Source organism: Penicillium vulpinum (genome assembly GCF_028829585.1).
Source record: "Penicillium vulpinum strain IBT 29486 chromosome Unknown utg000004l_segment0_segment0, whole genome shotgun sequence".
NCBI lineage: Eukaryota > Fungi > Ascomycota > Eurotiomycetes > Eurotiales > Aspergillaceae > Penicillium > Penicillium vulpinum.
The window spans coordinates 1,556,825-1,584,200 of NW_026643244.1; the positions used below are offsets into that span (position 1 = coordinate 1,556,825).

General features: G+C 50.0%; 8 protein-coding genes across 8 annotated transcripts; 4 read left to right on the top strand and 4 right to left on the bottom strand.

Annotated features, from left to right (window-relative positions):
• Nucleotides 1-283: 283 nt before the first annotated feature.
• On the bottom strand, nucleotides 284-2,599 carry N7479_009147 (Mcm10/DnaG-type zinc finger protein; the record flags this gene model as incomplete). The annotated part of the gene is made up of 1 exon (XM_057256840.1): nucleotides 284-2,599. The coding sequence occupies one exon, from the start codon at nucleotides 2,597-2,599 to the stop codon at nucleotides 284-286; it is 2,316 nt and encodes a 771-aa protein (XP_057104298.1).
• Nucleotides 2,600-3,070: 471 nt separating this feature from the next.
• Nucleotides 3,071-4,345, top strand: N7479_009148 (uncharacterized protein; the record flags this gene model as incomplete). The annotated part of the gene is made up of 1 exon (XM_057256841.1): nucleotides 3,071-4,345. The coding sequence occupies one exon, from the start codon at nucleotides 3,071-3,073 to the stop codon at nucleotides 4,343-4,345; it is 1,275 nt and encodes a 424-aa protein (XP_057104299.1).
• Nucleotides 4,346-4,802: 457 nt separating this feature from the next.
• Nucleotides 4,803-6,515, bottom strand: N7479_009149 (uncharacterized protein; the record flags this gene model as incomplete). Its single annotated transcript, XM_057256842.1, is given in 4 exon segments — nucleotides 4,803-4,839; nucleotides 4,912-5,793; nucleotides 5,859-5,984; nucleotides 5,995-6,515. 4 exon segments carry the CDS (start codon nucleotides 6,513-6,515, stop codon nucleotides 4,803-4,805), a joined length of 1,566 nt encoding a protein of 521 aa, XP_057104300.1.
• A 1,232-nt stretch (nucleotides 6,516-7,747) lies between these two features.
• Nucleotides 7,748-8,004, bottom strand: N7479_009150 (uncharacterized protein; the record flags this gene model as incomplete). The annotated part of the gene is made up of 2 exons (XM_057256843.1): nucleotides 7,748-7,854; nucleotides 7,908-8,004. 2 exons carry the CDS (start codon nucleotides 8,002-8,004, stop codon nucleotides 7,748-7,750), a joined length of 204 nt encoding a protein of 67 aa, XP_057104301.1.
• A 1,710-nt stretch (nucleotides 8,005-9,714) lies between these two features.
• N7479_009151 (acetolactate synthase catalytic subunit) lies at nucleotides 9,715-12,096 on the top strand (the record flags this gene model as incomplete). Its single annotated transcript, XM_057256844.1, has 6 exons — nucleotides 9,715-9,878; nucleotides 9,952-10,050; nucleotides 10,106-10,173; nucleotides 10,231-11,665; nucleotides 11,721-11,971; nucleotides 12,029-12,096. 6 exons carry the CDS (start codon nucleotides 9,715-9,717, stop codon nucleotides 12,094-12,096), a joined length of 2,085 nt encoding a protein of 694 aa, XP_057104302.1.
• A 958-nt stretch (nucleotides 12,097-13,054) lies between these two features.
• Nucleotides 13,055-18,945, top strand: N7479_009152 (putative NF-X1 finger and helicase domain protein; the record flags this gene model as incomplete). Its single annotated transcript, XM_057256845.1, has 4 exons — nucleotides 13,055-13,068; nucleotides 13,197-16,834; nucleotides 17,268-17,589; nucleotides 17,757-18,945. 4 exons carry the CDS (start codon nucleotides 13,055-13,057, stop codon nucleotides 18,943-18,945), a joined length of 5,163 nt encoding a protein of 1,720 aa, XP_057104303.1.
• Nucleotides 18,946-19,396: 451 nt separating this feature from the next.
• Nucleotides 19,397-22,328, top strand: N7479_009153 (vacuolar protein sorting-associated protein 35; the record flags this gene model as incomplete). The annotated part of the gene is made up of 5 exons (XM_057256846.1): nucleotides 19,397-19,554; nucleotides 19,643-20,280; nucleotides 20,343-21,352; nucleotides 21,404-21,952; nucleotides 22,011-22,328. Exons 1-5 carry the CDS (start codon nucleotides 19,415-19,417, stop codon nucleotides 22,326-22,328), a joined length of 2,655 nt encoding a protein of 884 aa, XP_057104304.1. The 5' UTR covers nucleotides 19,397-19,414.
• Nucleotides 22,329-23,251: 923 nt separating this feature from the next.
• Nucleotides 23,252-26,958, bottom strand: N7479_009154 (uncharacterized protein; the record flags this gene model as incomplete). The annotated part of the gene is made up of 3 exons (XM_057256847.1): nucleotides 23,252-25,483; nucleotides 25,538-25,782; nucleotides 25,857-26,958. 3 exons carry the CDS (start codon nucleotides 26,956-26,958, stop codon nucleotides 23,252-23,254), a joined length of 3,579 nt encoding a protein of 1,192 aa, XP_057104305.1.
• Between the last annotated feature and the right edge of the window lie 418 nt (nucleotides 26,959-27,376).

Consider the following 27,376-nt stretch of genomic DNA (forward strand, 5'->3'; position numbering starts at 1 on the left):
CGTATTCGTAGCTAAACACTGACAAATGTCTGCATAGGAACTACTAGTTCATGTAGACAAGGAGAAAGGCCTTCCATGATAAGAGGTACAAATACATTAATCTTCACATTGATTCATGACAGACAGGGCTTGTATCTGACTTTACTTGACAAATCCAACAGGAAATCCACCCAATGAAACCGGGGTATGCTTTGTTCGTTAATAGCGTTATGAGTACGGAGTATTCCAGTCCCTAAGGGGGACTCAAGCGTTGTAGTGACAGGGATATGGGCATTTGAATGGGTCAAATAAACTCCAAGTCATCGTCGTCGTCATCATCATCCAGGACTATCTGTTTCCTACTAGGCGTGGTCTCAGCCGGCGCACCCAGACTCTCCCGGCCAGCCTCCTTGATACCCCTTGAAGTGATGAACCGCGTCTTCTTGACCCCACTTCCGTGAGGCTTGCCATGGGCTCGCTTCATTGGGCTTAAACGGACGTTCTTCGCCTTGCCGAAGGTGGCCATATCCATGCCGTTGGTTGTTGTGGGGCTCTTAGGCAAGGGGGTGCCTAGTGCTTTGTCCTTATTTGGGCTCTCGTTACCGGTCCTTGTGCGAAGGTACTCGGCACCCACACCACCGACACGGCCAGAAACTAGCTTTTGGGTGATGTCACGCTCTCGCTGTTGGGTTGCAAGACGCCTGCGCATTCGTTCCTCTTTGCTCTCCATACCGCGGCCTATCATACCCGACGCGAGGAAGGGATCGTCATACGCATCAATCAGGTTTGCCGCCGAACCTCCCATAGGGTTGTAGGACGCACGGCCAGCACCGCGGTTCCTGGGGGGCGCCACATAGTACAGCGATTGAGATCCCATGTCATATTGAGGACCATCGTGGTTCGAGCCTTGCTTAAAAGCAGCCGCTCGCCTCAATCCTTGCCCAAACAATCCGGTGCGCGGACCAGATGTACCACCAGGACCAAACATACCGGTGTCGGCATTGACTCCCGAGCGTTGGCCCTGAGTGCGTCGGATCTGGATATCAACATGAAAGTCACAGAACTCGGTCTTTCGACCATCTATCCAGGATTGGCAGACCTTTCCGTCTTTTCTCACAGACTTGCAGAACCCAATATCCCGTGCCTTGCCAATTTCGAGGACCTTGTCATCTGATGAGGACAAGGACAGGCTGAATTTATTTGTATCCAGCTTGTGCTTTGGGGGAGGCATGATTGTGGGGTTCAGAATTGCGACGAGAGTCCCCTCCGAGATTTTGTAATAACGAGGGAAAGCAGTGTCAAAAAGGAAAAGGTCAATAGTCCATTTCAGATCCGTCAGGGTAATGGCCATATATCTGTTCGTGTTATTAAGTCCGTCATCATAAGGGTCCTTTTCTTTAGCCGACACATTCCCCGGAGCTTTCTTGTCCCTAGGGTTGGACTTGGATGCAACGATGCCAAATACCACAAAGTCTCCATCGATATCCTCCGGGAGCTCGAATGCGGGTCCCTTGACAGTTTTGAGGAGATCAGGAATGCGCAGAACCTTTTTGTCTGCGAGTGTGCGGCTCAAGAAAGAATGCGGAAGAATTCGGCTTGATAGATGTAGTGACGAGTAGGACTCGAATTTTGAAGGATCTGGGGCCTTGACCAAAGCATCATCTGTTTGGCCTAATTTCTGAGAAGAACTTGGTTCTTCTTCTGCCGTATGAGTTCGCCTATGTAAATGAGATTGTCTCTCGTTGCGACCACCGCCCTCAATTCGTTGAACGTTCGGAGTTGTATTACTGCGTTGTAATCCAGATGGGCGGGATTGTCCCATAGATCGAAGAATATCTTCCCGGCTGAAGCTCTCCGCGGGCCGATCTCGTGATGAAGACGGTGGGGAAGATTGCCTTGTATCTGAAGCTACAGCTTTGAAGGCCTCAATCTCCATCTTATCAACTTGAAAGGCCGAACTGCGGTTAGCCTGGACCCTTTCTGCTCTCTCTAACCGAGATTTCTCGGCCGCTCTGCCTTCCGCCATTCTCTCGCTGAAACTTTTGATTCGGTTGATCCCTCCAGTCGATGAAGGAGAAGTCTGGGGCCGCGAGCCAAATATGTCATTCGAGCGCGGTGTATCGCCATCTCGGAATCCCATATGACTACTTGGTCGAAATTCGGGTCTTGAGCCTGGAGGTCGTCTCAAGGATACATCATTGGCCTTCCAGCCCTTATCAATGCCCATGACATACCTCCGAGGCGATATTGGGACAGCAGGTGGAAGTTCTCGCCTGGTAGGTGACGCTGGAACCTGGATTCCATCACTGCTCGTTCTTTGCCTCGCTGGCCTAGCGGTTCTTGGTGTTGCACTGCGATCTTCTGTTCGTAGAGCGCTGACTGCGGAATTTGGTTGAGCGTCTTCGTCATCGAGATTCGAACTAGATCTGCCGCGATTCTTTTGCTGGAGTTTCTTCAATTTCAAGCGCGCTTTGATTTCAGCAAGCTGAAGCTGCAAGGTTTCTTCATCCTCCTCTTCTCCGTCATCTTCGTCCATAATTTGGCTCGCTTTTGATCGGAGGTTGGGTGTGGTACTTGAGCGCTTCAATGGCGATGTCAGATTCTCTCGGGTGCGTTGCATGTCATGGTACTTTCGTCGTCCGGCCGGCGAACTCAAGAGAGCCGCGCGGGGCGATTGGGGCGGCCACACAGGTTCAACCACTTTGGTAGGAAAGAATAGTTAGTCACCGATCAGCCTAAACGATTAGAGGGGCCTTACTGGCGATGGATGAGACGGTTTCAGACGTAATCAGAGAGCGAATATACCATGGAGCGTCATTTGCGGCCCACGCCGTTTACCCTTGCGCAAAGTACAATTTGTAGAATGTAGTAGAGCAATGGAAGCGATATGTCAAAATGAGAGACAGCAGAGAACAGGGATACAACAACAAGGGCTGAGACTTCGCTAATGCAGGGAGTGTAACGGATCGCGCACTGGGCTGATTGGGTCGTAAGGCGCGTTCGGCGCGTCGCGGTTGCCATTTTAGCCCCTTCCGTTTCGCTTCCACTGACGATCTTTGGTCTTCACCTTCACTTCCACCTATCTCACACAATGAAGACTCGATCAGCCCCAGTGTCGAAAGCGAAACAGTCTGAAGACCAGACTAAGACTAAAACCCTCGTTGCGGCAGAGAAACCGAGCAAAACGTTCATCCTCCCATCCTCTACCAGCGACAATGCGCGACTTCTCTCTCTGCCAGATCCCCAATCGGGAGAACTAACACGCTACTTCTTCTGTCCGGACCGCGGTATATACGAATTCACAGTTATTGCGCCGCCAGCGCATATGGCGCGAAGTATCCTGTTTACCCCTCGCACGCGCGAAACCTCGAGCTCGTTGGAAGAAGAGGAAAAGGACACCGAGCCTGCCGCGCAGGGCTCAATCACGAAGAAGGCAGAGTTCCTGGTGGCAACCCCGATCGATGCGCTGTTTTTCATGGTTCCATTGTTAGCACCTTCCGCGAAATCAGGCCGTTCTCTTTTCCAGCCATTCGACGATATAATCGACTCCCAAGACGACAGGCCCAAGCATCTGCGCCAAGTCCTTTATGATGATGAATTCCGACCCTCCCTCCTAGCACGGGTGGAAGCTATTTGTGAAGTGGTCGAGGCTGGGGATGAGAAGATGTTCCGGTTCAATGAGATGAAGCTTGTTCAAGAATTGATCACGAAGGCAGAACGCATGGCGGATCGGGGTCTCCCTGCGAGTCTGGAAGAACGCTTTGTTCGACAGGCGCTAGCCACGCCATTGATGGCTGTTAAACGAGACGATGTTGCGACTAGCCAGGAGCCATCAAACGAGAGCCAGGAATCGGCCGCGAAATCTGAGGAGAGGCAGGATTCACCCTCGACTGTGGGTACAGATGCAACCCCGTCTATTGCGACACCTGCAGGGGAATCGACACCTGTGCCACAGCCACCGAGCGAGGAGTCGGATCACATTACTCGGCTCCTCCGAATTTCCACTGCACTGTCCTTCATGAAGGAGTCATATCTGCCCGCCACTATGGCCTCAAGAGTAGATGATATCCTCGATTCCGCAGAGAGCCCGGTCGATTTCAAGCCGCTAAAAGACCGTCTCAAAGAGATTGCAGACCTTCGCGCTCAAGCTCTCGCATCACGCGATATGTCCAACTTCAGTCGGAAACGAGCCCTTGATGATGAGGAAGAGGATATACAGATCGAGAAGAAACGCCGCAAGGCCGAGGAGGAGAAAAAGTCCAAGGCTGCTGAATCCCAGGCAGTTAAGAAACTGAAGAAGGTCAACACGAGCGGGATGCAGAAAATGAGCTCTTTCTTCGCCAAAGCTGCACCCAAGAAGACTTGAAGGTTTTTGGGAGTACAACTTGAACCGACTGAACTATGACATACCCGTATGTTATGCAGGCAATTTCTTGCCTGGCTTAGGAGGAATCCAACCTGTAAGTTCTATGGGTTGAAAGATTCCGTCTATAGATCTAGAGGGCAGACCCCCCTGCCCAGACGGAGCCACCACAGGCAATACCAGTGCAATTAAGCTCGAGTTGACAAACTCGTCTCCTTCCACAATCCCAACGCACCTAGGCAATTGCTTGGAAGGCACACATCACAGCGGCTGCCTGGAAGATACCGATGCTCAGGAGATCTGGGTATTTTTCTCCAATCCGGGGCATCTGCAGCTTCAATGTATACTATTTATTTACTGAATGATCCATGAAAGATAAATATAATTTTTTTTTATTATGGAATTCATATAATCGATAGTCCCAGTCGAGTGGGCTTTTCTTCGATCTACCGTACAATATTCATAGAGGGATCTGGTCAATAGCAGCTCCCGTAACCCTATAACCAAAAACGTTAGCCATCATCCAGTGTATTCCAGCGACCAAAAGGGGGGGGAAGGGGAAAACATACAAGAATGAACCATTGGACGGCTTGCTAATAACCATAGCCTGCTCCAACTTCTCCTTACTGATATCAGGGAACTTCTTAAGATAGTATTCATCCCTCAGCGCAGCAGTAACAGCCTCCACCTTACTCTGAGGCAACATGTGAACAGTGCAACCACCCCACCCAGCACCAGTCAGACGACTACCCCAAGTACCCGCACGACGCGCAATAGCACAGATCTCATCGACCTCTGGCGCACTGCAGTCATAGGCCGTAGCACACGACTCCTGCGACTCATTAAGCAACTGACCGAGGTACTGAATGCGCTTCTCATCCAGCTGCGTAGCCTTGCTGAGACAGGCCTTGAAATCGAGAACGCGGCGCGCCTCCTTGAAGCAGTGCAGCGCGCGCTGGCGGAGCTGGAATCGCTCTGCCTGAACGGGGAATGCGGAGAGGAAGGTGGACTCAAGCTCGGCGACGGTGATGCTCAGGAGCTCGGCCATCTCCTCGCGTGTATAGCCCTCTTCTTTTGTGAATAGCTCCATTGTCGCCAGGATCACGGAGTCGATTTGGTACTCCAGGGGATCTTGGAGACGGCCTTCTTTGGTCATTAGTTCGTTGTGGAAGTTGCGCAGACTGTAGCCGAGAGAGCTGTTGTCCTTGGAGAGGGTCACGCCGTGGTGCTTGGCGAGGATCACGGCGGCGAGAGTGCACTCTGCTACGCGCAGGTTGTAGTGGCGCGGGGCGGTGTCGGCTTTGTTGGAGGTTACGAAGCTCTGGGCCATGAGGAAGGTGATTTCGGAGGAGGAGGTGGGGATAGGGACGTGGTGGGCTTTGAATTTAGGGAAGAATTGGGTGTATAGCAGGTAGCCGCGCTTGGAGAAGATGGAGGCTGCTTGGTCCATGCTATGGTTACGCAGTGATGTTAGCTTTTTGTTCCCTTCATCTATTGAGGGAAGTGGATAACTCACCCGCCGGAGTAGACACCGACAGCGCGCTCCGAGACAACAGCCAGATCCAACAGATCCTGCTTGGAGACGTCGTGATCGTTGGCTTTCATAACGGCCAGGGCACTGGCGCACACGAAGGCAGCACTGCTGGAGATACCGCCACCGGGGGGGGACATTTCCGTCGACCAAGATCTGCATGCTGACAGGAACGAGCGAGCCATCGGGTCTCTCGTTGCGCAGAAACTTAATGGCGCCCGACAGACCGGCACGGAAGTAGTTCACCCACTCGTGCTTCTTGGGGTCAATCTCGACGTCCTTACCGTGGGGAACGGTGAACTCGCGTGTGGGGAACTTCTCTGGCGAGACGTTGGCGATGGTGATGGTGGTGCCCTCGGCGCTGGCGGGGACGACCTTGACGGCCATGATCACGTCGACGCTGACGGCGGTCGGCAGGACATCGTACAGTGAGTAGTCAATGTGCTCGCCGATAATGTTCACGCGGCCGGGACTGCGCGCCACGAAGTCTGGACGGTAGCTATAGGTTTTGTTGAACTGGGTAATGAGATTGGTCCATCGCTGCTGGTGCTCTGGTGCAACGGAATTCACTGAGGCATCGTCTGTTGCGTAGACTTCCGCGATGGATTCTGTTTGCGGCACGAGCTCTTGTTGGGTCGACATGGTGGGGTAGGGGAGGGTTGGAGGGGGAAGGGGAGGAATTGAGAATGGGAAAAAAGGAAAAAAGGAACAGGAAAAGTAGAATTACAAGAAATAGAGGAACTAGAGTGGTAATTTCTCTATAATTTCTCCGGCTCAAAGATGTCCCCTCATATCCCCCGATTCCCCGGTTAAAGTGGTGGGCACATGGGGTTAGAACAGGGCCATTTTTTCCTTTTTGGGAATTCCGGTGACTGACTGTCGTTGCTTTGCGGGGAGGTGACATGGGACTCTCTTCGGTGTCTCCATTCATGAATAACTCCACGATCTCTGATTGGTTGGTTTGCTCTACCTTCGCGGGGGTTTTCTACCGGATTTGGCTATGACGACGTGCCCTATATATTATGTAGAACACATATGTACGGAGTACATAATATGCACATACTATTTACATTATACAATTTCTCCTTGTAACTCTTTAATGGTGTCTACTTAAACCCTACAGTCCTCTATATCTATCAAATGTCTTTGCTCTACATCTTTGCAAGTTCCTGGAATGTGGGGTTTCAAGCTGAGCGTATCGGAAGAAGGGATGCCGAGAGTGGGCCTGAAACCCGGCATTGGGCCATATTTTTGCCTTGTACGGCCCGATAGAACCGGGAAAATATGGGAAAATGTACGCTACATGATGACTTCGACTCATAGACACTTGTTTTTGTTTTTCATAGCTGAAGCTAAGTGCAGACCCACGACCTCGTGGGATATCCATAGTAAAAGCGTAATGGCCTCTAGATTGGCATGGAAAGGAGCGTAGTGTATCACAAAGCGTAGCCCTACCTACAAGATAGTAGACCCCTCGGAAATGGGTCCCGCCTTTGTCGCCTCTTGAGATCTCGTGGCGGTACACGCCCAGTGAGCAGGTGGCTTATTGTCAGATCCATTGTTACATTTTTCGTTCTTGTTCTTCAGGTGACATCGCCAATTTTTTCCACAGCAATCGGATTAGCAGGTTTTGAATTTTATTTGCCAATCCCAGCTTCTCGGGACGCCGAAGCCCTCAGTTCCGTCATATATTCCCGTTAAATTCAGTCAGAGATTTTGGGTATTATATCAAAAAAGAACCCTAAATATAATACTAAGCACATTTAACGACGATCTCCCGAAGCTGTAGAGGCCAGTGCGGGACCATATAGTACGGAGTATGGGAAGTAGGCAAAGAAAGGCTTCTGCGATTTCTCCGTGTGGCTCGCAAGGGATCAGACCATCTTGTCGGTGAATATCGGAGTCGAATAGAAATCCTCAACAAGATCTGGCGACCGATTCAGATATTTATCCTCCTTCAAAGGTTCCATCCAAAAGCTAGCTATTTTCAAACAAGATGCTTAGAACTCGGCATCTTCCAATTGAGGCTCATACTAGTAATTGGCATGGTTGCTAGCCACTGCAAGGAACCCTGGCTTATCGAAGCCTCTAGGGCAAGGTGTAGGATCTTTTGCCATTCCAAGATGCCCATGTTTGCGGAGTTAATCAATGCAGATGAACATATATTTTAGCGAGATTCGAGGTGCAGGCTCCCCATTGTTCAAACATGATTGTATAGTATCCTGAATATTGGAAGATCTCCGATAAAGCTGTTAGTCGCCAATTCAAATAGCCTCCATAACTGGGTGTGTTTTTGAATTCACCCAATGACCCCATGAACTCTGTCATTTGTCCCAGAAGAACTCAGCTCATGACTGGATAAGACCATAGAATTATCTTTGCAAAACTATTGAGCCTAGCAATACGGTTGTCGGTTCCGAGGGTAGCATAGATTAAGTAGGCGAGCAGGCAGAAACAGTCTGGAAGTTAGTCAGTCGGATGCCCTCCCGAGGTCTTTCGCTAGATTTGCAAGTGAAGGAATCTCAATCTCGTTTTTATATAGAGAGATGTTGCAGAAGCCGAGATAATCGGTCACTATAAGAAGAAAGTTTTACCGTTTGGTTGTGCAGCCCATTACCACAGAACACTGCGATAATTTTGAGGCTAAGAGAAAGACTACCGGTAAAGAATAGATCAAGGAGCCTAGCATCATTTCGTTTTCAAAGCTATTTTCCCACTACTGAGTCTAGTTGTAAGTGACATATCTACACACAATCGCTTGGAATGTGGAAGACAGTTCGCAGCATATATACAAAATCTAACGCACATAGATGGTTGCGCAACCAGTGTATGGATGTGCCAATAATAGTATACATGCGGGGGTCGACTAGGCTCCATCAGCCCTGGGCTCAAAGATGCGATACAGATAAGTCTCGGCTTAGCTAGCACAGTGAGATCGATAGGGGTGTGGGGATAAGCTTATGTAGGGATAATATTTACCAAAAGGTTTTCCGATCTACGGAGTATACGAAGCCCTATTTCTTCTCTCGGTTGCCAGTTTGGCATATAAGTGAACTATATTCTCCTTACTTCCTTATTTCAGAATATTCGATGTTCTATATTGATATTCTGCACCTCTAGCTCGGATTATTTTTGAGAGATACATTAAAGTGCTCTATATTCTTAGAATAGCAAGTCGTTTTATATAATCAGATCAAGTAGAGGCAGGAAAAGGCCAGAAGTTTAGCCGATCAGAACACCTCGGAGTCTTGGGTATTCACCATGAAGTAAGGGATCAATAAACATCAACAAGAGGCTCGGACATAATAATATCCCTACAATATGCACGTACAGACCTGGAGAAGCTTGGCTCCAGATGCCCGGACCGATCTAGACCCACTTCACCGAAAAGTTCGGGGAATATATAAGGCTCCGGTGAGTCTTGCGTACATTTAGGTACGTAATAGAGAGATGTTTGACTATTATCACTAAAAGAAAACCCTGGAGGTCTCTAGTATTCCCTCGCAGACATGGTAATTCCACGTATGTGGTCGATTTTTCAATATGTTGTTTGGGAGGTGGCAAGTAGATCCATGAATATGAGTGTATGGTTGCCGAGGACCACGAAAAACACCAAATCAGGTGACTAGCAACGGCCGAGGTCGGAGGGCGCAGAGGGGCGCCGACCCAATCAAAAGCTCCGAATTTCTTGACTCAGAGCGGTCGGACAATTTGGGTTTAGGCCTTTTCTCGGAATCCCCAGAGAGAGTCACGGCAATCTTCAGCGGTCAATTGATACTCATTTTTCCTTACTTTTTACACCACCCTCCCCCTCAATCTTCCTGGCTTGGCCTCATACACAATGATGCCTTTAAGACCCTCAAAAAGCGCCCTGCGCGCATTCCACCTCCAGAAACAGCTTGCTGGACGTCGACCTTTTTCGACCTCGTTTGTGGCTTCGGCCGCTTCGCCCCACCGCTCTTCTGTCCAGAAGCGTACCCAGAGCACAGCTACGGCTTCAACTCCGTGAGTTTTTTTTTTCCCTCTCCATATGGCCACAATGCCATTGCAATCTGATTCTAATTTGTATATTCGTCAGGGAGTCTAGACCCGTGCCTAGTCCGGCATTCAACCAGGAACCCCATCGCAATGAGATCTCTCCCTTGCAAAATCGCCAGCTCCCCGAGCTCGATGAATCGTATGTTACCCTGTGACGGCTTAGACACAAAAAAAACTGATTGAATGGTTCAAAGAATGGTTGGAATGAGTGGTGGAGAGATCTTCCACGAGATGATGCTTCGCCAGGGTGTGAAGCACATCTGTGAGTATTTCATGCTTGATATTGCAAAATTGTTCAATTCTAATACTTGATATATAGTTGGTTACCCCGGTGGTGCCATTCTCCCCGTTTTCGATGCTATCTACAACTCCAAGCACTTCGAATTCCTCCTTCCCAAGCACGAACAGGGTGCTGGCCACATGGCGGAGGGTTATGCCCGTGCCTCTGGCAAGCCCGGTGTCGTTCTTGTTACCTCTGGCCCTGGTGCTACCAACGTTATCACTCCCATGCAGGATGCCATGTCTGATGGTACCCCCATGGTTGTTTTCTGTGGTCAGGTCCCCACCAGCGCAATTGGAACCGATTCCTTCCAGGAAGCCGATGTTATCGGTATTTCCCGTGCCTGCACTAAGTGGAACGTCATGGTCAAGTCCGTTGGCGAGCTGCCTCGCCGCATCCAGGAAGCTTTCGAGATCGCCACCAGTGGCCGTCCGGGTCCTGTCCTGGTTGACTTGCCCAAGGATGTCACTGCTGGCATTCTCCGCAACCCCATTCCCATGCACAGCACCATTCCTTCGCTCCCCAGCGCAGCTACTGTTGTAGCCCGTGAAATGAGCCAGAAGAAGCTCGAGAGCACCATCAGCCGTGTTGCTAGCCTCGTTAACATTGCCAAGAAGCCCATCCTCTACGTCGGACAGGGTCTTCTTGCTCGCCCCGACGGCCCCGAGATTCTCAAGGAGTTTGCCGATAAGGCATGCATCCCGGTCACTACCACCCTGCAGGGTCTTGGTGGATTTGACGAGTTGGATCCTAAGGCTCTCCACATGCTTGGTATGCACGGATCTGCTTACGCCAACATGGCCATGCAGGAGGCCGATCTTATCATTGCTGTTGGTGCCCGTTTCGATGACCGTGTGACTCTCAGCATCCCCAAGTTCGCGCCTCAAGCCAAGCTTGCCGCTACTGAAGGTCGTGGTGGTATCGTGCACTTCGAGATCATGCCCAAGAACATCAACAAGGTTGTCCAGGCCAACGAAGCCGTCGAGGGTGACTGTGCCGATAACCTCCGCCTCCTTTTGCCCCAGGTCAAGGCTGTTCCCGAGCGCCCCGAATGGTTCGAGCAGATCAATGACTGGAAGAAGCGCTTCCCCCTGTCGCTCTACGACCGCCAGACCGAGAACGGTCCTATCAAGCCCCAGGCTGTTATCGAGAAGCTCAGCGAGCTCTGCGCTGACCGAAAGGAAAAGACCATCATCACCACTGGTGTTGGACAGCACCAGATGTGGACTGCTCAGCACTTCCGCTGGCGTCACCCTCGTACCATGATCACCTCCGGTGGTCTCGGTACTATGGGCTTCGGTCTCCCCGCCGCTCTTGGAGCCAAGGTGGCCCGTCCGGACTGCCTTGTCATCGACATTGATGGTGACGCTTCTTTCAACATGACTCTCACTGAGCTTTCCACCGCTGCTCAGTTCAACATTGGTGTCAAGGTCCTCCTCATCAACAACGAGGAGCAGGGTATGGTCACTCAATGGTAAGCTGTCGTCTCCTGATCTCCCCAGTACATTTGACTTACTTTTTTGTTCCAGGCAAAATCTCTTCTACGAGGATCGTTACTCCCACACTCACCAGCAGAACCCTGACTTCGTTCCCCTTGCCAAGGCTATGCGTGTCGCTGCTGACCGCTGCTTCAAGCCCTCTGAACTTGAGGAGAAGCTGCAGTGGCTGATTGACCACGATGGCCCTGCCCTCCTGGAGGTCATCACTGACCGCAAGGTTCCCGTTCTTCCCATGGTGCCTTCTGGCCGCGGTCTGCACGAGTTCTTGGTCTACGATGAAGGTATGCAATCCCCCGGCTATTGATTTACTTGAAACATTATTAACTCATTTATTACAGCCAAGGATTTGGAGCGCAAGGACCTGATGCGCCAGCGTAATGTGGACTTCCATGTCCGAACAGAGTAAGTGACTAGCCAAAGTCACCTTGACAAACACATTTCTGTACTTTGATATCCATGGCGTTTCTTGGCTGGTTCACCAAAAGCGATTGGGGCAATATTTGTCCAAAGATAAACAACAAATTCGTTAGCCAGTTTGCTCTTGGAGGTTTCTTTGGCAGAGAAATTTGGTGCTCGCGGGTTCTATACGCCTGTTAGGGTTTGCCCTTCGCCATATCCTTAAAACAAGCATGGCGAATTGGAACACGTGCTTCGCCATGGCCTTTGATCGACGTTGGCCCTTTCTCTTGCCAGGTTGTTCCTCTTGTATATAATCATTGACGTCTCGGGTCCCTCGATGGGACTTGGGAAATTGATACGTTCGGGTTCCATTAAATGGGAGCAGTTAGTCGTTGAAAACATTCATGTTTTGTTTCATTATGCTGTCATTAGCACTTCCTCGTATGTTCGTCATCCTAGATATGTAGCTCCAGCCCTAAGTGACTTAGGGCTAGCTTATGTTGTTTCATGGTTGAAGTGTCAAACCATAGGTAAGTAAGAAACAGAGGGATAGCCACTTAGATATACAGTAAATTGAACTGCATGCTTTCTCGATATTGCGTTGCACTATAACTCAATAGCGCATATCAATCAAATAGGCGGTCAAAAACAACCAAATATGCCTACAAGACGGCAACAAAAGAAGCTTATATACGCAAATGCCAGTGCAGAATTATGTAAATTTGCGACTATACCTAGGCACCTAAAATTTTGAAAATGATCTTTCTTTTCCCTTCACACTCCTGCTTCCAAGGTTCTTTCATATGCAATGGGCTTACATATCTCACAGCAAATAACCATTGAAAAGCAGCACGTTGGATTGCTTTCAACACCTTGGTCTTCAACACTGCGCACCATCCAGATTGAGATCTTCCTCTTGAGCATCCTTTTCCTACAAGGCATTTGACAGGGAAAGTTATCAGATCATGGATTCCAAAAGGTAAGTTTTAGATCGCTCTTACTTTTGTAAGATATGTCAATCAATTTGAGAGATATCTGAATAGACTTGGATTGTCTTTTAAGTAGTTTTTATTTTGTTGAAGATGCTAATCAATTCTACCTATAAAGGATATGCCGTGACTTCGCCAGAGGCAATTGTCAATGGAAAAACTGCAAGTATGCTCATGTGAGAAATGACGAGAGCCTCAACCCGACAATCCCAAGCAGCCAGGCCCAAGATCCTGAGCCTCTGCCACGGCGACCCCATTCCTTGCCAAATGTAGAAAGGGTGTTCCGGGCATGGCAAGGTAGCATTCCTCTACGCACGACGGTCATTCGTCCCTCCTCTGGGAGGAAAACTACTATCTTCCAGAAAGCGAGGCAATTGATTGAGTCTGACGCCAGTATACGACAAGAGGTTATCCGAACATTGGCGAGTGAAGATGGTTTGCGCCTAGTACTGGACCTCGTCCAGGAGAATTTTGAAGACATGGATGCTGCAACAAGAGATCTAATCTTCAAGACACAGGTGCTACCGTTTCTAGAGACAGTCACCAATCCCGAGGTGATATCTTCGCTGGTACTGGAGCAGGCAGTGGGCACAATCTACAATGTCTTGTTTGGGATCGGTGGATCCAGAGCTGCTCGATGGCTCAATTTCATCTGTGGCGTTCTCGAAGTCGACACTACCAACGAAGGTAGTGCCTTGTTACTAGAGGCATCTCTACATACCTTCTCTCGCATCGCGGACCTGAATTCTACAGCTCCTATCCAGGATAGTCTGCATGCCGTGGCACAGAGATTTGAAACTGTCTTCACCTCAATGAGCAACAAGAATGGTATGAGTGGTAGACTTTATCAATCTCGCTTGCATCTTGATCGTCTTCTTCAGCGCATGGAAACCGGAAAGTCGCTCCTAGCGGGCATACCAGAGAAGGAAGTCAAGACTGAAAGCAAAGCCGCTTTCATCGCCAACCGTGACACTCCTGGGGGTAGACACAACAATGACTTTGACAACATCTGCCAGATTAAGATCATGCCCAGCTTCGAAGAAATCTGCAGCCTGCGAGCGGAGTACTTGCCCGTCAATAACCCAAGTCAGTGGCACATCCAAGGTATCGACGGATTGCTAGATCGAAACTTTCGGTTGTTGCGAGAAGATACCGTCGGTCAGCTTCGAGATGCAATTCACTACGAACTGAATCCACGTGCCCAGCAATCACAATCACAACTGCGCAGGTTCGTTTATCCTAAGTCCATGGTGATTAATCTGGAGTTTAATTGGCTTTCGGGTCTTTACTTCGAAGTCGACTTCCCTCAGCCTATTGCGGTAGCAAACTACACACCCATGGCCCGCGAGATGTGGTGGCAGAACTCGAAACGTCTACAGCCCGGTGCGCTTGTGTGCCTCATCATTGCCAAAGATGTGGTGGTGTTTTGTACAGTGACACATCGTGACATGTCATCCAGGCGGAAAAAGGATGCTATCCTCCCACAGGATCATGTCCACCCACAGAATAGAGCAGAGCCAAGAACACTGTGGAAGAGCTCCACCAGAGGATCGGTTACACTGATGCTTGTTGATTCTCGATACACCAACATTCAAGTCGTTCTTGATCTTTTTAGTCCTAAGAGACCCACTATATCCCTGGTTGAATTTCCAGGAGTCATTCTTCCAGCCTTTGAACCGGCGCTACAAGCACTTCAATCGATGAAGATGGCCCAAAGCCTGCCTTTCTCGGAGCTTTTTGTCCCTTGGGTCTTTGATTTGGACTTATCCGATATGGCTCCTCCATTATATGCTTCACAGCCTGGTTTTGCATTCAATCTCCGCTCCATCATGAAAGATGACTCCAATTTCTACGTCCGCGTTAACCAACCATCTGACGTGAAATACGTACAGGATCATTCAACCCTAGACGGTGCACAGGCCCATGCGCTGATCAGTTGTTTGAAGCGAAAGCTCGGTTTGATTCAAGGACCACCTGGTACTGGCAAGAGCTACACTGGTGTGGCTCTGATCAAAGTCTTACTGGCAAACAAAGATGCTGCTCGAGCAAGATTGGGGCCCATATTATGTGTCACATATACCAATCATGCCCTTGACCAGCTTCTTGAGGCTTTACTGGACAACAATGTGACATCGCAAATTGTTCGTATTGGATCCCAATCCAAGTCGGAGAGGTTAGAAAAGTTCAATCTCCAGAATGTTGCGAAAGATACAGCAAGGACAAAGATGGAGAAGAAAGAAAGATGGAGTACAGCTGAGAGACTCTCATTATGTGAGGATGACTTCCGCACTCTTGATGTAAAGAAGGAAGTCCCCATTGCTCGTCTCAAGTCCTATCTCCAGCGGATACATCCCCGCCACCACGACCAGCTATTTTCACTGGTACAAGAAGATGGTTTCTTGGGAGTAAAAACCGAAAACCCCCAGACCACGATCACCTCCTGGCTTGATTCAGCAGCCAAAGACAGTTCTCGCCCACGACCCGTGGACCAGCTCGGGAACATCAATGTCTTCGAGATGTCTCGAAAAGAACGACAGCACCTTTACAACCGATGGTGCCGTGATTACCGGGCAGAAGTGGATGAAAAAGTTAGGCAAATCATTTCATCTCACAGAGCTGCCAAACAAGGGTATGACAGCGTCCAGGATGAGATGCACCTTCGCTGCCTGGCTCAAGCAGATGTCATTGGCGCCACCACAGCTGGACTTGCTCGCAGACTTGACATGTTCCGACGACTCCCATGCAAATTCATGCTGTGCGAAGAGGCTGGTGAAGTTCTGGAATCGCATCTTCTCACGGCATTTCTACCTTCTGTTGAGCATGCAATCCTCATTGGCGATCAGCAACAGCTTCGGCCTCAGGTCCAAAATTACGACCTTTCTAGCGAGAATCCTCGGGGCGGTGCCCAATATTCACTCGATATCTCTCTGTTTGAAAGACTGGTGAGCTCAAAGAAAAGCCCCATGGGCTGTGGAGCTCCTTTCAGTACATTGGAAACACAGCGACGGATGCATCCGTCTATCGCTCAACTGATCCGCCAAACCCTATATCCGAAATTGAAGGATGCTCCATCTGTCATGGAGTATCCTGAGATTATGGGAATGCGGAAAAGATTATTCTGGTTGGATCACCGACACCGGGAGGGAGGATCTGACGCCGATGTCATGTCAACTTCTCACTGGAATAATCATGAGATTGATATGGTCGTTTCGCTGGTCAACCATCTTATTCAACAAGACGCATACAAACATGGAGATATTGCAGTGTTGACTCCGTATCTGGGACAACTTCACCGACTACGAAAAAGGCTCGATGAACTCTTTGCCATTGTGGTAGGAGACCGTGATCGAGAGGATCTCAAGCAGGCAGGTTATGCGGATTATGAAGCCAAGGACAAGCCCATGATCAAAGCAGCCTTGTCACAGACTCTTCGCGTGGCTACCATCGACAATTTCCAAGGCGAAGAAGCTAAGGTTGTTGTGATATCTCTGGTTCGAAGCAACACGCAGAACCAATGCGGCTTCCTACGCACCCCAAATCGGATCAATGTTCTGTTATCGCGAGCACAACACGGCATGTACATCATCGGTAATTCGGAGACCTCGGTGCATGTTCCCATGTGGGCTCAAGTCGTCAAGATTTTGAAGCAAGATCAAAACATCGGAAAGGCCCTGGAGCTGCAATGCCCCCGCCATCCAGATACAACGATTGTGGTCTCGTTGCCAGAAGATTTCCCTAGGTTTTCGCCCGAAGGAGGTTGCAGCTTGCGCTGTGTCAACCGGCTGGGCTGTGGACATGCCTGTGCTCAAAAATGCCATTCGGAGCTTCTTCACAACACTGTCTTTTGCCTGGAGCGTTGCCCTCGGCCGTTTAGTGGTTGCAATCATTCATGCCCTAAGCGATGTGGAGACGCTTGTCCTGAAAGATGCATGACCAACGTATATCAAAAGCACAGAACACTCCCATGCGGTCATCCAATGCAAAACCTTGCTTGCTGGCAAGCTCAGGATATCTCAACAGTTCACTGTCAGGTGCTTGTGGACAAGACTATTCCGGGCTGCAACCATACCGTCTCACTGCCATGCCATATCGATGTGGAATCAAAAGACTATCGCTGTCTAGCACAATGTCGCAGCCCCTTGCCTTGTGGGCACTTTTGCAAGAAGATGTGTTATCGCTGCATTACTAGAGGACCCGGGAGCATCTCAACCAACCATGGAAATTGCCAGCAACGGTGTGACCGGGATCAGAGTACGTGCACTCATACCTGCAACGTTCCCTGTCACGGTGAAGAGCCCTGTCCTCCCTGCAAAGCTCATTGCGAAGTGCATTGTGGCCATTCTAAGTGCCCGCGAAAATGCTACGAGCCGTGTACACCTTGCGCCGAAGAAAAATGTCTTTCGGCGTGCCCTCACAGTGTCTGCTCAATGCCATGTGCAGCCTCTTGTGATCATGTTCCATGTTCCAAGCGATGCGAGAAAAAGCTGGACTGTGGACATCAGTGCCCGTCAGTATGTGGAGAAAAGTGTCCTTCATCCTCCTTCTGCCAAATCTGCGGAAATGAGGACATCAGAAATCATCAAGTCGATTTCATCCTGGGTCAGACATACAAAGAAATCAATCTGGACCAAAATCCATGCATGTTCCCTAAATGTGGACACTTCTTGACAATTGAAAGCATGGATGCGCAAATGGACATGGCTAGCTACTACGAGCTCGATAACAGTGGCAAGCCCGTCTTTATCTGCGTATCGTTGAAACCGTTCTCTATCCAAGACATCAAAAGATGTGCCACCTGTCGTGGCCCGCTTCGAGACGTTACACGATATGGCCGGCTGGTTCGCCGAGCTATCCTTGATGAGTCGACGAGGAAATTGATCGTCTTACTCAATCAGGAATATGTTCCTCTAGCACAGGAACTTCCCCAGCTTGTTCGCGAATTAGGTGCAGCCGAAGCTCAAAGAAAGTATCCGTGGCCACCAGTGATTGAGATATGTGGCCCGCGAAACAACCAAGTTCAGAACATGGGAGAAATCATCAACACCACAGACCCAGGTCGATGGAATGCAATCCTTGCCCTGCGAAAGCGCGTCGATTCCTATCGGCGCCGGGTGAAACCTGAGGAGCAACCATTTGAAAGAGTTCGGAGAATGATTGAAAATGCTCGACAACGCCGAAAAATCAAAATCACCCCTGATCATGTCGAGAATGTGCTACAGACCAAAGGTTTCCTACAGGGCACTGCCCTCTTAATCCGTCTCGACACTGCTTTGCTCGTTGACCTTCTGAGTCTCGTTTCCAAAGGACAACCAAGTGAGGTGACACCTCGATTTGAGCTTGATCTACAAAAGATCAAGGATGATTGCCAGACCCTCATTCAGCAAGCAGTCACTCACAATCGACTTCTACAACAGACAGAAGGTCATATTTTCCTAGCACAGCTCTATGCTCTTGAACGAGCACATTGCTTGACACAGGAGAAGAGGAACGATATCTTGCAGCACGGCCAAGCTGCCATTCGGAAAGCTAGAAATCTTTGCGATGTGCACCCAAGCCAGACACGAGGATTGGCAGATGAAGTTCACAGCGTCGAGAAGATGTTGCGCGGGGGTACATTCTACACAATCATCACCAACGAGGAACGCATGGAGGTTCTTTCAGCCATGGCTCAAGAGTTCAGGGGCACTGGGCATTGGTACTACTGTCGTAATGGACATCCGTTTACCATTGGGGATTGTGGGGCAGCCAGGGAGATGAGTCGCTGTCCTGAGTGTGATTCTCCAGTGGGAGGCGAGAATGCTGAATTGGCAGAGGGGGTCACCGCGGCGGAGGACTGGGATCGCGATAGAGCGAGATTGAATCTTTAGTGGGGCGAGAGAGGTGGTTAGGTTAGGTCCTTCTATTGCTTTTTACACCTCATCCTTTGTGTTAGGCAACCCAATTTGCTGCCGTATGGCAATATGGATAACAAGGACATGTTAACGTTTTTCTTGACCTGGAGAGTATTTGCAAATTCTAGGAATATAGTAGAAAACCTCTTTGAACATCTGTAGATGAAAGCTCTGTTAATATAAGAGGTGGTGTCATGTTATGAGCAGCCGCCCGCTATCGGCTACCGTATGAAGTCCCACGGGTGACGTCTCGGGGATTCTCCAGGTGTCACGCTCGAGCTTATCCTCCACTCCAACCTCCTTCCGCTTTTCCACCTCCCATTATTCTCACCTTGAGCTCCTGTCCTATGAATTGATTCGCATAATCTATCGCTAGCTCATTGTCTTTGCATTGCATGTGTTCACCTTGCTCTACCTCCCCTAGCTTCCGCCCCTCACCCGTCCCATGATGGCTAGCCCACCACCCGTCACCGAGGACCAGAACCGCCTCCTCGAGGAGGCATTGGGGGTGGTGAGGCAGCAGTCGAGTCTGATGCGCAAATGTCTAGAGACTCCTGGAAAGCTCATGGATGCGCTGAAATGCGGGTGAGCTCTCCGATGAACCCCCCAAGGCAGCGACCCCGGAACGTGCGCCACGAGTCGTATGCTAACAGCTTGAAATTTACCTCTACAGATCGACTCTTGTCTCCGAACTACGAACCCCCAGTCTCGGTCCGAAGCAGTATTACGAATTGTACATGGCCGTCTTTGATGCGCTGCGACACCTGTCCGTTTACCTAAAGGAGAACCACCCCGTCAACCACCTCGCCGACCTATACGAGCTCGTTCAGTATGCTGGAAACATCGTCCCCCGCTTGTACTTGATGATTACCGTCGGTACGGTTTACATGTCTGTCGAAGATGCGCCGGTCAAGGAGATCATGAAGGATATGATGGAAATGAGTCGAGGCGTTCAGCACCCGATCCGTGGCCTGTTCTTGCGATATTACCTCTCTGGTCAAGCACGAGACTATTTGCCCCTGGGGTCTGGCGATGGCCCAGAGGGTAACATGCAGGATTCGATCAACTTTGTTTTGACGAATTTCGTGGAAATGAACAAGCTCTGGGTTCGACTTCAGCACCAAGGCCCCTCGCGAGAGCGAGAGAGGCGCATTCAAGAACGACGCGAACTGGAGCTGCTTGTCGGTAGTAACATTGTTCGACTCAGCCAGTTGGTTGATCTTGAAGGGTACAAATCCGGTATTCTACAGGCACTTCTGGAACAGGTTGTACAATGCCGAGATGTGCTCGCGCAAGAATATCTTCTGGAAGGTACAACTCTCTTGTTTCTTTTTCTCCCTCTTGCTCGGTTCATTTGCTAATCTGATCAACAGTTATCACCAAGGTCTTCCCAGATGAGTTCCACCTGCACACCCTGGACAATCTATTATCTGCCATCTCCAGACTTAACCCACACGTGGATCTGAAGAAAATCGTCATTGGTCTGATGGACCGTTTGTCTTCTTATGCGGCAAGGGAAGCAGACTCAGCCGTAGAGCCAGAAGTACGGAAACAAAACGAGGAAGAAGCTGTCACCAAGTTATTGCAAAAGCTGGAGCTCGAGAAAGAAACCAAAGCCGAAAAGTCAAAGGACGCCAGCACCGATGATACTCCCAAGGAGGACGACACTTCCAAGGAGAATGGCATCGATAACAGTAAAACAGAGGCACCCAAAGAAAGCCCCGAGCCTTCTGAACCGTCCACTGAAGAAAAGCAGGTTGAGAATGGCGACACCGCGAAGCCTGGTATTCCAGCAGAGATCAAGCTGTACGATATCTTCTACGACCAAGTGGTCAACTTGATCAGAACGCGGGCATTGCCAATTCAAGATACCATGGCGCTGCTAGTATCACTTGTCAATCTGGCATTGAATACTTATCCAGATCGGTTAGAGTACGTCGACCAGGTTCTGGACTTTGCGACGCAAAAAACTTCTGAATACACTGATCATGCTGATTTGCATTCGGCGCCAACCCAACAACACCTCCTCCACCTTCTCAATGCTCCTCTCAAATCTTACATCTCGATCTTCACAGCCTTGGCGTTGCCACATTACCTGCCCCTTCTGACCTCACAGTCATACCCCACACGGAGGGCTGTTGCGGGCGAGATCCTTCGCAGTCTTTTGAAGAACAAGATCTTGGTATCCACAACAGAAAACCTTGATCGTGTGCTTCAGGCGGCAAAAGTATTGATCAAGGAAGGCATGCAGCAGTCTGCAGGATATCCCGGCTCACAATCCCAACGGCGGGGAGGTGAAACTGATGAAACGGTAGAAGAACAAGGGTGGCTTGCGAGACTTGTGCACTTGATCCAGGCATCAGACAATGATATCCAGCTAAAGGTAGGATCACTTACCAGATGTTTTATAACTGTAACTAACAGTCTATGACAGCTGCTCCAAGCAACGCGCAAGGCATTGGCCGATGGCAACGAACGAATCCGTTATACTACTCCTGCAATAATAACGGCATCCGTCCGATTGGCCCGTAAACTGAAGTCGCGCGAGCATTATGATGACAATTGGCAATCACAGTCGTCGGCTCTATACCGATTCATGCACCAGAGCATCAACAATTTGTACCAGCGCGTAAATCCAGGTTGCGCCGACCTCGCGCTGCGACTGTTTGTTATGTGTGGCGAGGTTGCTGATCAAACAGGATTTGAGGAAGTCAGCTACGAGTTCTTCGCACAGGCATTCACCATCTACGAAGATGCGATCAGTGACTCGCGCGCCCAGTTCCAGGCCGTCTGCATTATTTCAGGCGCCCTACACGGAAGTCGTGGATTCTCTAAGGAGAATTATGACACACTCATTACCAAAGCTGCGCTGCACGGAAGCAAGCTCCTCAAGAAGCCCGATCAATGCCGCGCAGTGTATCTCGCAAGTCACCTCTGGTGGGTAGTTGAGAACCCACAACGTGGAGAAGAGGACCCCAAAGATGTAAGTTTATCTCCAATTCCTCCGTCCTAGTATCTTTTAACTGATATCAACTTTGCAGCTTTACCGCGACGGCAAACGAGTCCTCGAGTGTCTCCAACGCGCCCTCCGTGTGGCTGACGCCTGCATGGACACCGCTGTCTCCGTCGAGCTATTTGTAGAAATCCTCAACCGCTACGTCTACTATTTCGACCAGCAAAACGAGACCGTCACCACCAAGTACTTGAACGGCCTCATCGAACTCATCCACTCCAACCTGCAGACCAACGAAGACGAGCCAAATGCTAATCTTGACGGCCCCAAGCGCCACTTCCAGCGCACGCTGGAGTATATTCGCTCTCGCGAATATGAAGGCATTGTGACCGATCCCCCAAAGTAATTGCCACATGGATGTCAAGCCCATTTTAGTCAGGACACACACCTCCGAGTGACCTGTGAGGAGCACTGTATGTGATGTGTGATGTGCCATGTGGGATCCCTGCTTTGATCCTCACCTGTTTTCTGCTCTACTCTATTTCCTTGGTTTCTTTTGCCTTTCTGTTGTTACTGGAAGCCTGCCTCTTTCCCTTGTTGCTCCTCGGTTTTCTTTCATTCCTAGTATATACAAGTGTATCATTGTCTCCGGATAACACCATACCCTTTCAACGTGATTTGTATCGGCCGTGGACGACTTCTTTTTTATTTTTTTTATTTTGTAGAACAAACAAGCGCCTTGGCATCTTCGAGTTGGTTGGTCACAGAAAATCGTACGATCACATCCGAGAAGGAAGTAGCCATGCCGAGTTCCCTAATATATATGACGCCCACCTGTATAGCATGTGATACCCCAATATGTAGCTTTATGTTGCTCTACGTTACTTAGTTCTACCACGTTCTACGCAAAAAGCCCAAAGCCGAAGAAACCTTCGATCATGCAATTGGTCAAGGACGATGACGGAGTGGGAGACTAACCCTATCTCCACGGATATCGCTGCATAATGTAGAAAGGCCAGAGACTCATACCGTACATAAAAACAAATCCGGAAGCCATACCATACTTCAAAAAGTAGGGCATTCAACCATATTGGGAAAATACCAGCAAATAAACAACCCATATCGATAGCAGTGACTCTTTCGAGTAGAAAGATGTAGACAGATGTGTGAGTATGACGTTAATCCATGACGCTTCAATAAAGGATGAGAAAAAAAAAGGCAAATGAAAAAAGAAATTGATGAGGGCATTTCAAAGTCGTTCCAGCAAGAATGCGGAAAGGAGGCCGAGAAGAAAATTCGTCCCAAGGCCAGGTTGGCATCAAGTCATGATCAGGATAGAGAAGTCCCGCCGAATAAGCCAGTCGGAGGCGAAGAATACTGCCGGAGCACAGAGGAGGGTCCACCGAATCCACTGAATGGGGCTGGGTGGCTGTTACTGGGGATCGGGCTGCCGATATCGCCAGGCACAATGCTACCCCGATGACCAGAGACTGCGCTATTGGGGTCAGGCTCGAATCGGACTGACTGGCCATTCGGACCTTCCTTGATGGAGAAAGATCCGCCGCCATTCTGTGGACTGCCTTCTGTATCGCAGATATCAAGCATTTCATCCAACGAGATCGATGGCTCGCCTGGGCTGCGCAGTTGTTCCACTTGGCCGAGAACAAGATTCACATCGTAGAAGCTTCCACCACCCTTCTGCGGGCTGGTCATCGAGTTCAACTGCTTGCATGCTTGGATGACCAGCAGGCGAATTGTGACGGGTCGAGAGGTATGAGGCCGATGGTGACCGCCCGCTGAGAAGGCATTATTGTGAGGCCAACCAGTTCCCGCCGAAGGGGGGTTCCATGTGGAAGGGAAGGCAGAGCCTCCAAAGGGGGCCGTGCCCCACGGAGAGTTGGCCATTGGAGAACCAACCGCGAAGTTAGTATGTGGAGATCCCAGTGGATCCGAGAACATCGATGCTCCTTGGAAGCTCGCACGTGTCGGCCCCGGGGGGAATGCTCCGGGTGCGGGGGCACCAGGCAATGATTGAGACAGGTTTGATGGATATGTAGCATCGGTGTCATCAAGAAGCGCGCTGCTACCTAAATGAGCACTCAAGCCATCCACTTCTCGCTGTACTGAAGCGTTGCCATTGTTCTGCCGGTCGTGTGCCGAGCTGGATGGGCGCTTGATCGGGCTTGGCCGTGTGATGGAGAATGGCTGGCTCCCAGACTCCAACGGGGAGCGATCAAATGAAAGAGAGGGCTGTCTGGAATGGGCATTTGACAAACCGCCTTGCTGCAGAGGGAAGGCACTAGGCACTCCATGGTTACCAACGAAAGGAAGACCATGTCCAGGATCAGCTGGGAATGCTCGGCTCGGCGGCATGGGGCGTACACCGTTCATCCCAGGCGGTGCGGGGATTCCACCAGATCCATTGAATGATCGCAAAGGGTTCATCATCCCAGCATTCGACGAATACATCGATTCTGAAGGATGGGCGGATCGCGGGGACATTCCTGGTATACCTGGGGTGTTGAACGGTAGACCGCCAAGACCAGCGAATGCGGAAGGATTCGTACGCCCAAGAGGTGACAAAGGAGCAGAAGGCTGAGGATGGTGCAAAGGAGGCTGTTGATAAGCTTGTCTGGTACCAAAAGCCGTTCCTGACTGCGGATGACCCATGGAACGTGGGGAGATAGAGGGACGGTGAGAGGAATCGGCGCTGTTAGGTTGAGAGTGAGGGGAGGATGTAGAGGAGCCATGATGAGATTGTTGACGAGGCCTTCCCGGGGTCGAGACCTTGGGAACAATAGGTGTCGCCATGGGATAATGCGGAGACTGCAGGAAACCAGGAGGAGCCTGAGACTGGAGATTGTATGGGATGACGCCTGGCAGAGTGTGTGGTGGTGAGGTTCTGACTTGCTCGCGCTTTCCACCACGATCTCGGATCTCCTGCTCTCGTGCTGCGTCTCGGTCCTTCCTTGCCTGGTCTTCACGTATTTTGCGTTCACGTTCCTCCCTGGTCCTCTTTTCAAAGGCCTCCCGCTCTTCCTTTTCTTTGCGTTTGGCATCCTCTCGCCTCTTCTTTTCCTCTTTTTGTTCTCGTTGCTTGCGCTCAGCTTCAGCTTGACGTTCACGTTCTTCTTTGAGTCGTCGCTGCTTCTCAGCTTCTTTGCGAGCACGTTCTTCCTCTTGTGCCTTTCTTTCAGCATCACGTTTCTTCCGTTGCTCTTCGCGTTTTAATCGCTGTTCTTCGAGTTTCTTCTCTTGCGCAGCCTTCAAAGCCGCCTCCTCGGCTGCCTTCTCGGCCTCCCGTCTGGCTTTCTCCTCTTCTTTTGCTTGTCTTTGCAATCGCTTCTTATCCTTCTTCTTTTGTGCTTCCCGGGCCTTTTTAGCGTTGCGTTGCTCATTCAATGTCTCCTCTTGGAGGAGCTCGTCGATCAGCTGTTTCTGACGCTGTTCGGCGACCTTTTCTCGATATGCTGTCATAACTCGTTGCTCAAACATTCGGGCGGCGAAAATCTGGAACATCCGTCGTCCTTCCTGCATGCGTTGTTCCTCGGTCATGGCATCCTATTACTATTATTAGCGAATTGACCCGATCAATATGAGAGTGCAGACCCGTACCATTTCGTCCTCATCGAATTCTTCCTCCTCTTGACTATCGTAGTCCTCATCGTCCTCTTCATCATCGTAATCCTCATCATCTAAAGGACCATGGTTATGCCCATGGAAGGACTGATGAGCAGCAGCTATTCCGTATTGTGTATCTTCTTCTCTTTGCATTCTCCGTTCAGCTAATTGCTCCATCATGTCGATGAAATGCTTGCCGTCGTTTTTCAGCAGATCGTCTGCGACTGTAAGAATTCCATCTGGTAAAAATGATAAGTACCCAACGTTAGACGTCAAACCCTTATGATATGAATCCCGGGATCCTGTTGCATACCTTTTACGGTTAGACTGTTACCAAATGCAAAGAAATCGGCTCGGGCTGCTCGAGCTTCATCATCCTCAAGGTCCTCGTCGCTGTACAGCTCCTCGTCATCCTCTTCCTCCTCGTCCTCGTCTTCTTCGTCATCATCTTCCTCTTCCTCGTCGTAATCCTCTTCTAAATCATCATCGTTGTCTTCGGGTAGCTCCTGGACCCGGCTCCGGGAAGGATGAAACTGGCCGTGCGTCCTAGTATGCTGCCCTGGTGATCGAGGGGGTGGTTGGTAAAGTCGAGGAGGAGGAATGATAGGAGCTCCTTCTTCGAATGCGCCTTGATTGTTATTCGCGTATTGTTCCAGCTCCTCGTAGTATGCGTCGTAGAGGACCTCTAGCTCTTCTTCAATTGCAGTTCGCTTTCTTCCACAAACTGTACAACTGCAGGAGTGCTTTTGCTGTTCTTTCATTTTCTTCAGAACAGCATCTTTTTCCACTTTGACAAGCTGACGTCGTTCTTCTTCGCCGAGCTCAAACCAGAAGGTCCTGATATTTTCGCGCTCTTCTAGAGTAGATTGATTCCAGATGCTGCTATTTTTCATAGGCTTTCCAGTAAATCGACTGATGTATGGCATTGATTGAGGAGGCGGAGGGTGCGAGAAGGTGGCGGACGGGGTTGAAACAGGAGTCGAGCTGCGATCAGCATGATTGTGGGAATCGGATCGGGCTTTCCTATTTTTCTTCCTCTTCGGTACCTCACCTGAAGCAGCATGGTGATCATTGGGTCCGTTCATCGTGGGCGGTCCGCGGGGATGTTCTGGTGACGCATATCCGTAATGATCACCGCTTGCTTTGTGGGTGCGATCTTCAAGGTCATATTCATGGTCATCATCGCCGGAGCGCTGTTCATCTGTTGCTGGCAAGTCCGCATCTCCGGGACTGTAAGTATCAGGATGTTCCGCGGCTAAGCGAGCAGCTTGTTTCTGTCGGCGTTTCTGCTTCTTGCGATTCACAGAAGGCGCAGATGTCGCAGTTGATCCGGTGGATGTGGTACCTTGAGGACCCCGCGCGTGGGTGTCGCCGTTGGTTGCTGGAAGCGGAGTTGCTGACATATGGGTCGCCATGGTGGAGGTCAAATAAGCTGCAGAGACTGCCTCAGCAGCATACTAATACCACCAGAGCAAGCTTTGAGTTAGAAAACCAATGTCCGAGAGAGTGGTGGTAGAATGAGGAGGAAAAGCGGAGAAGGGAAGAGCCAAAGAGCCCTACGAACAAAGCTCCGGTGATTCCACAATCTGATGCTAACTTACCGGAATTATTCCCCTTGGCGTATTCACGCACAAAGAGTCAATCGCGTTCTTTGTTATTTGCTTAGACGACACTTCCGTAGTGGCAAGCGTGAGGGGTGAGATAGGATAAGGACACGGGAGGAGGGGGGTTGAAAGACAATAATCCCGGCGGGTCACGACGTGTCTGCACTTCGGGTTAGGTCCTGGAGCACTGGCAAAGGAGGAAAACAAACAATGAGTCAAAGCCAGGATC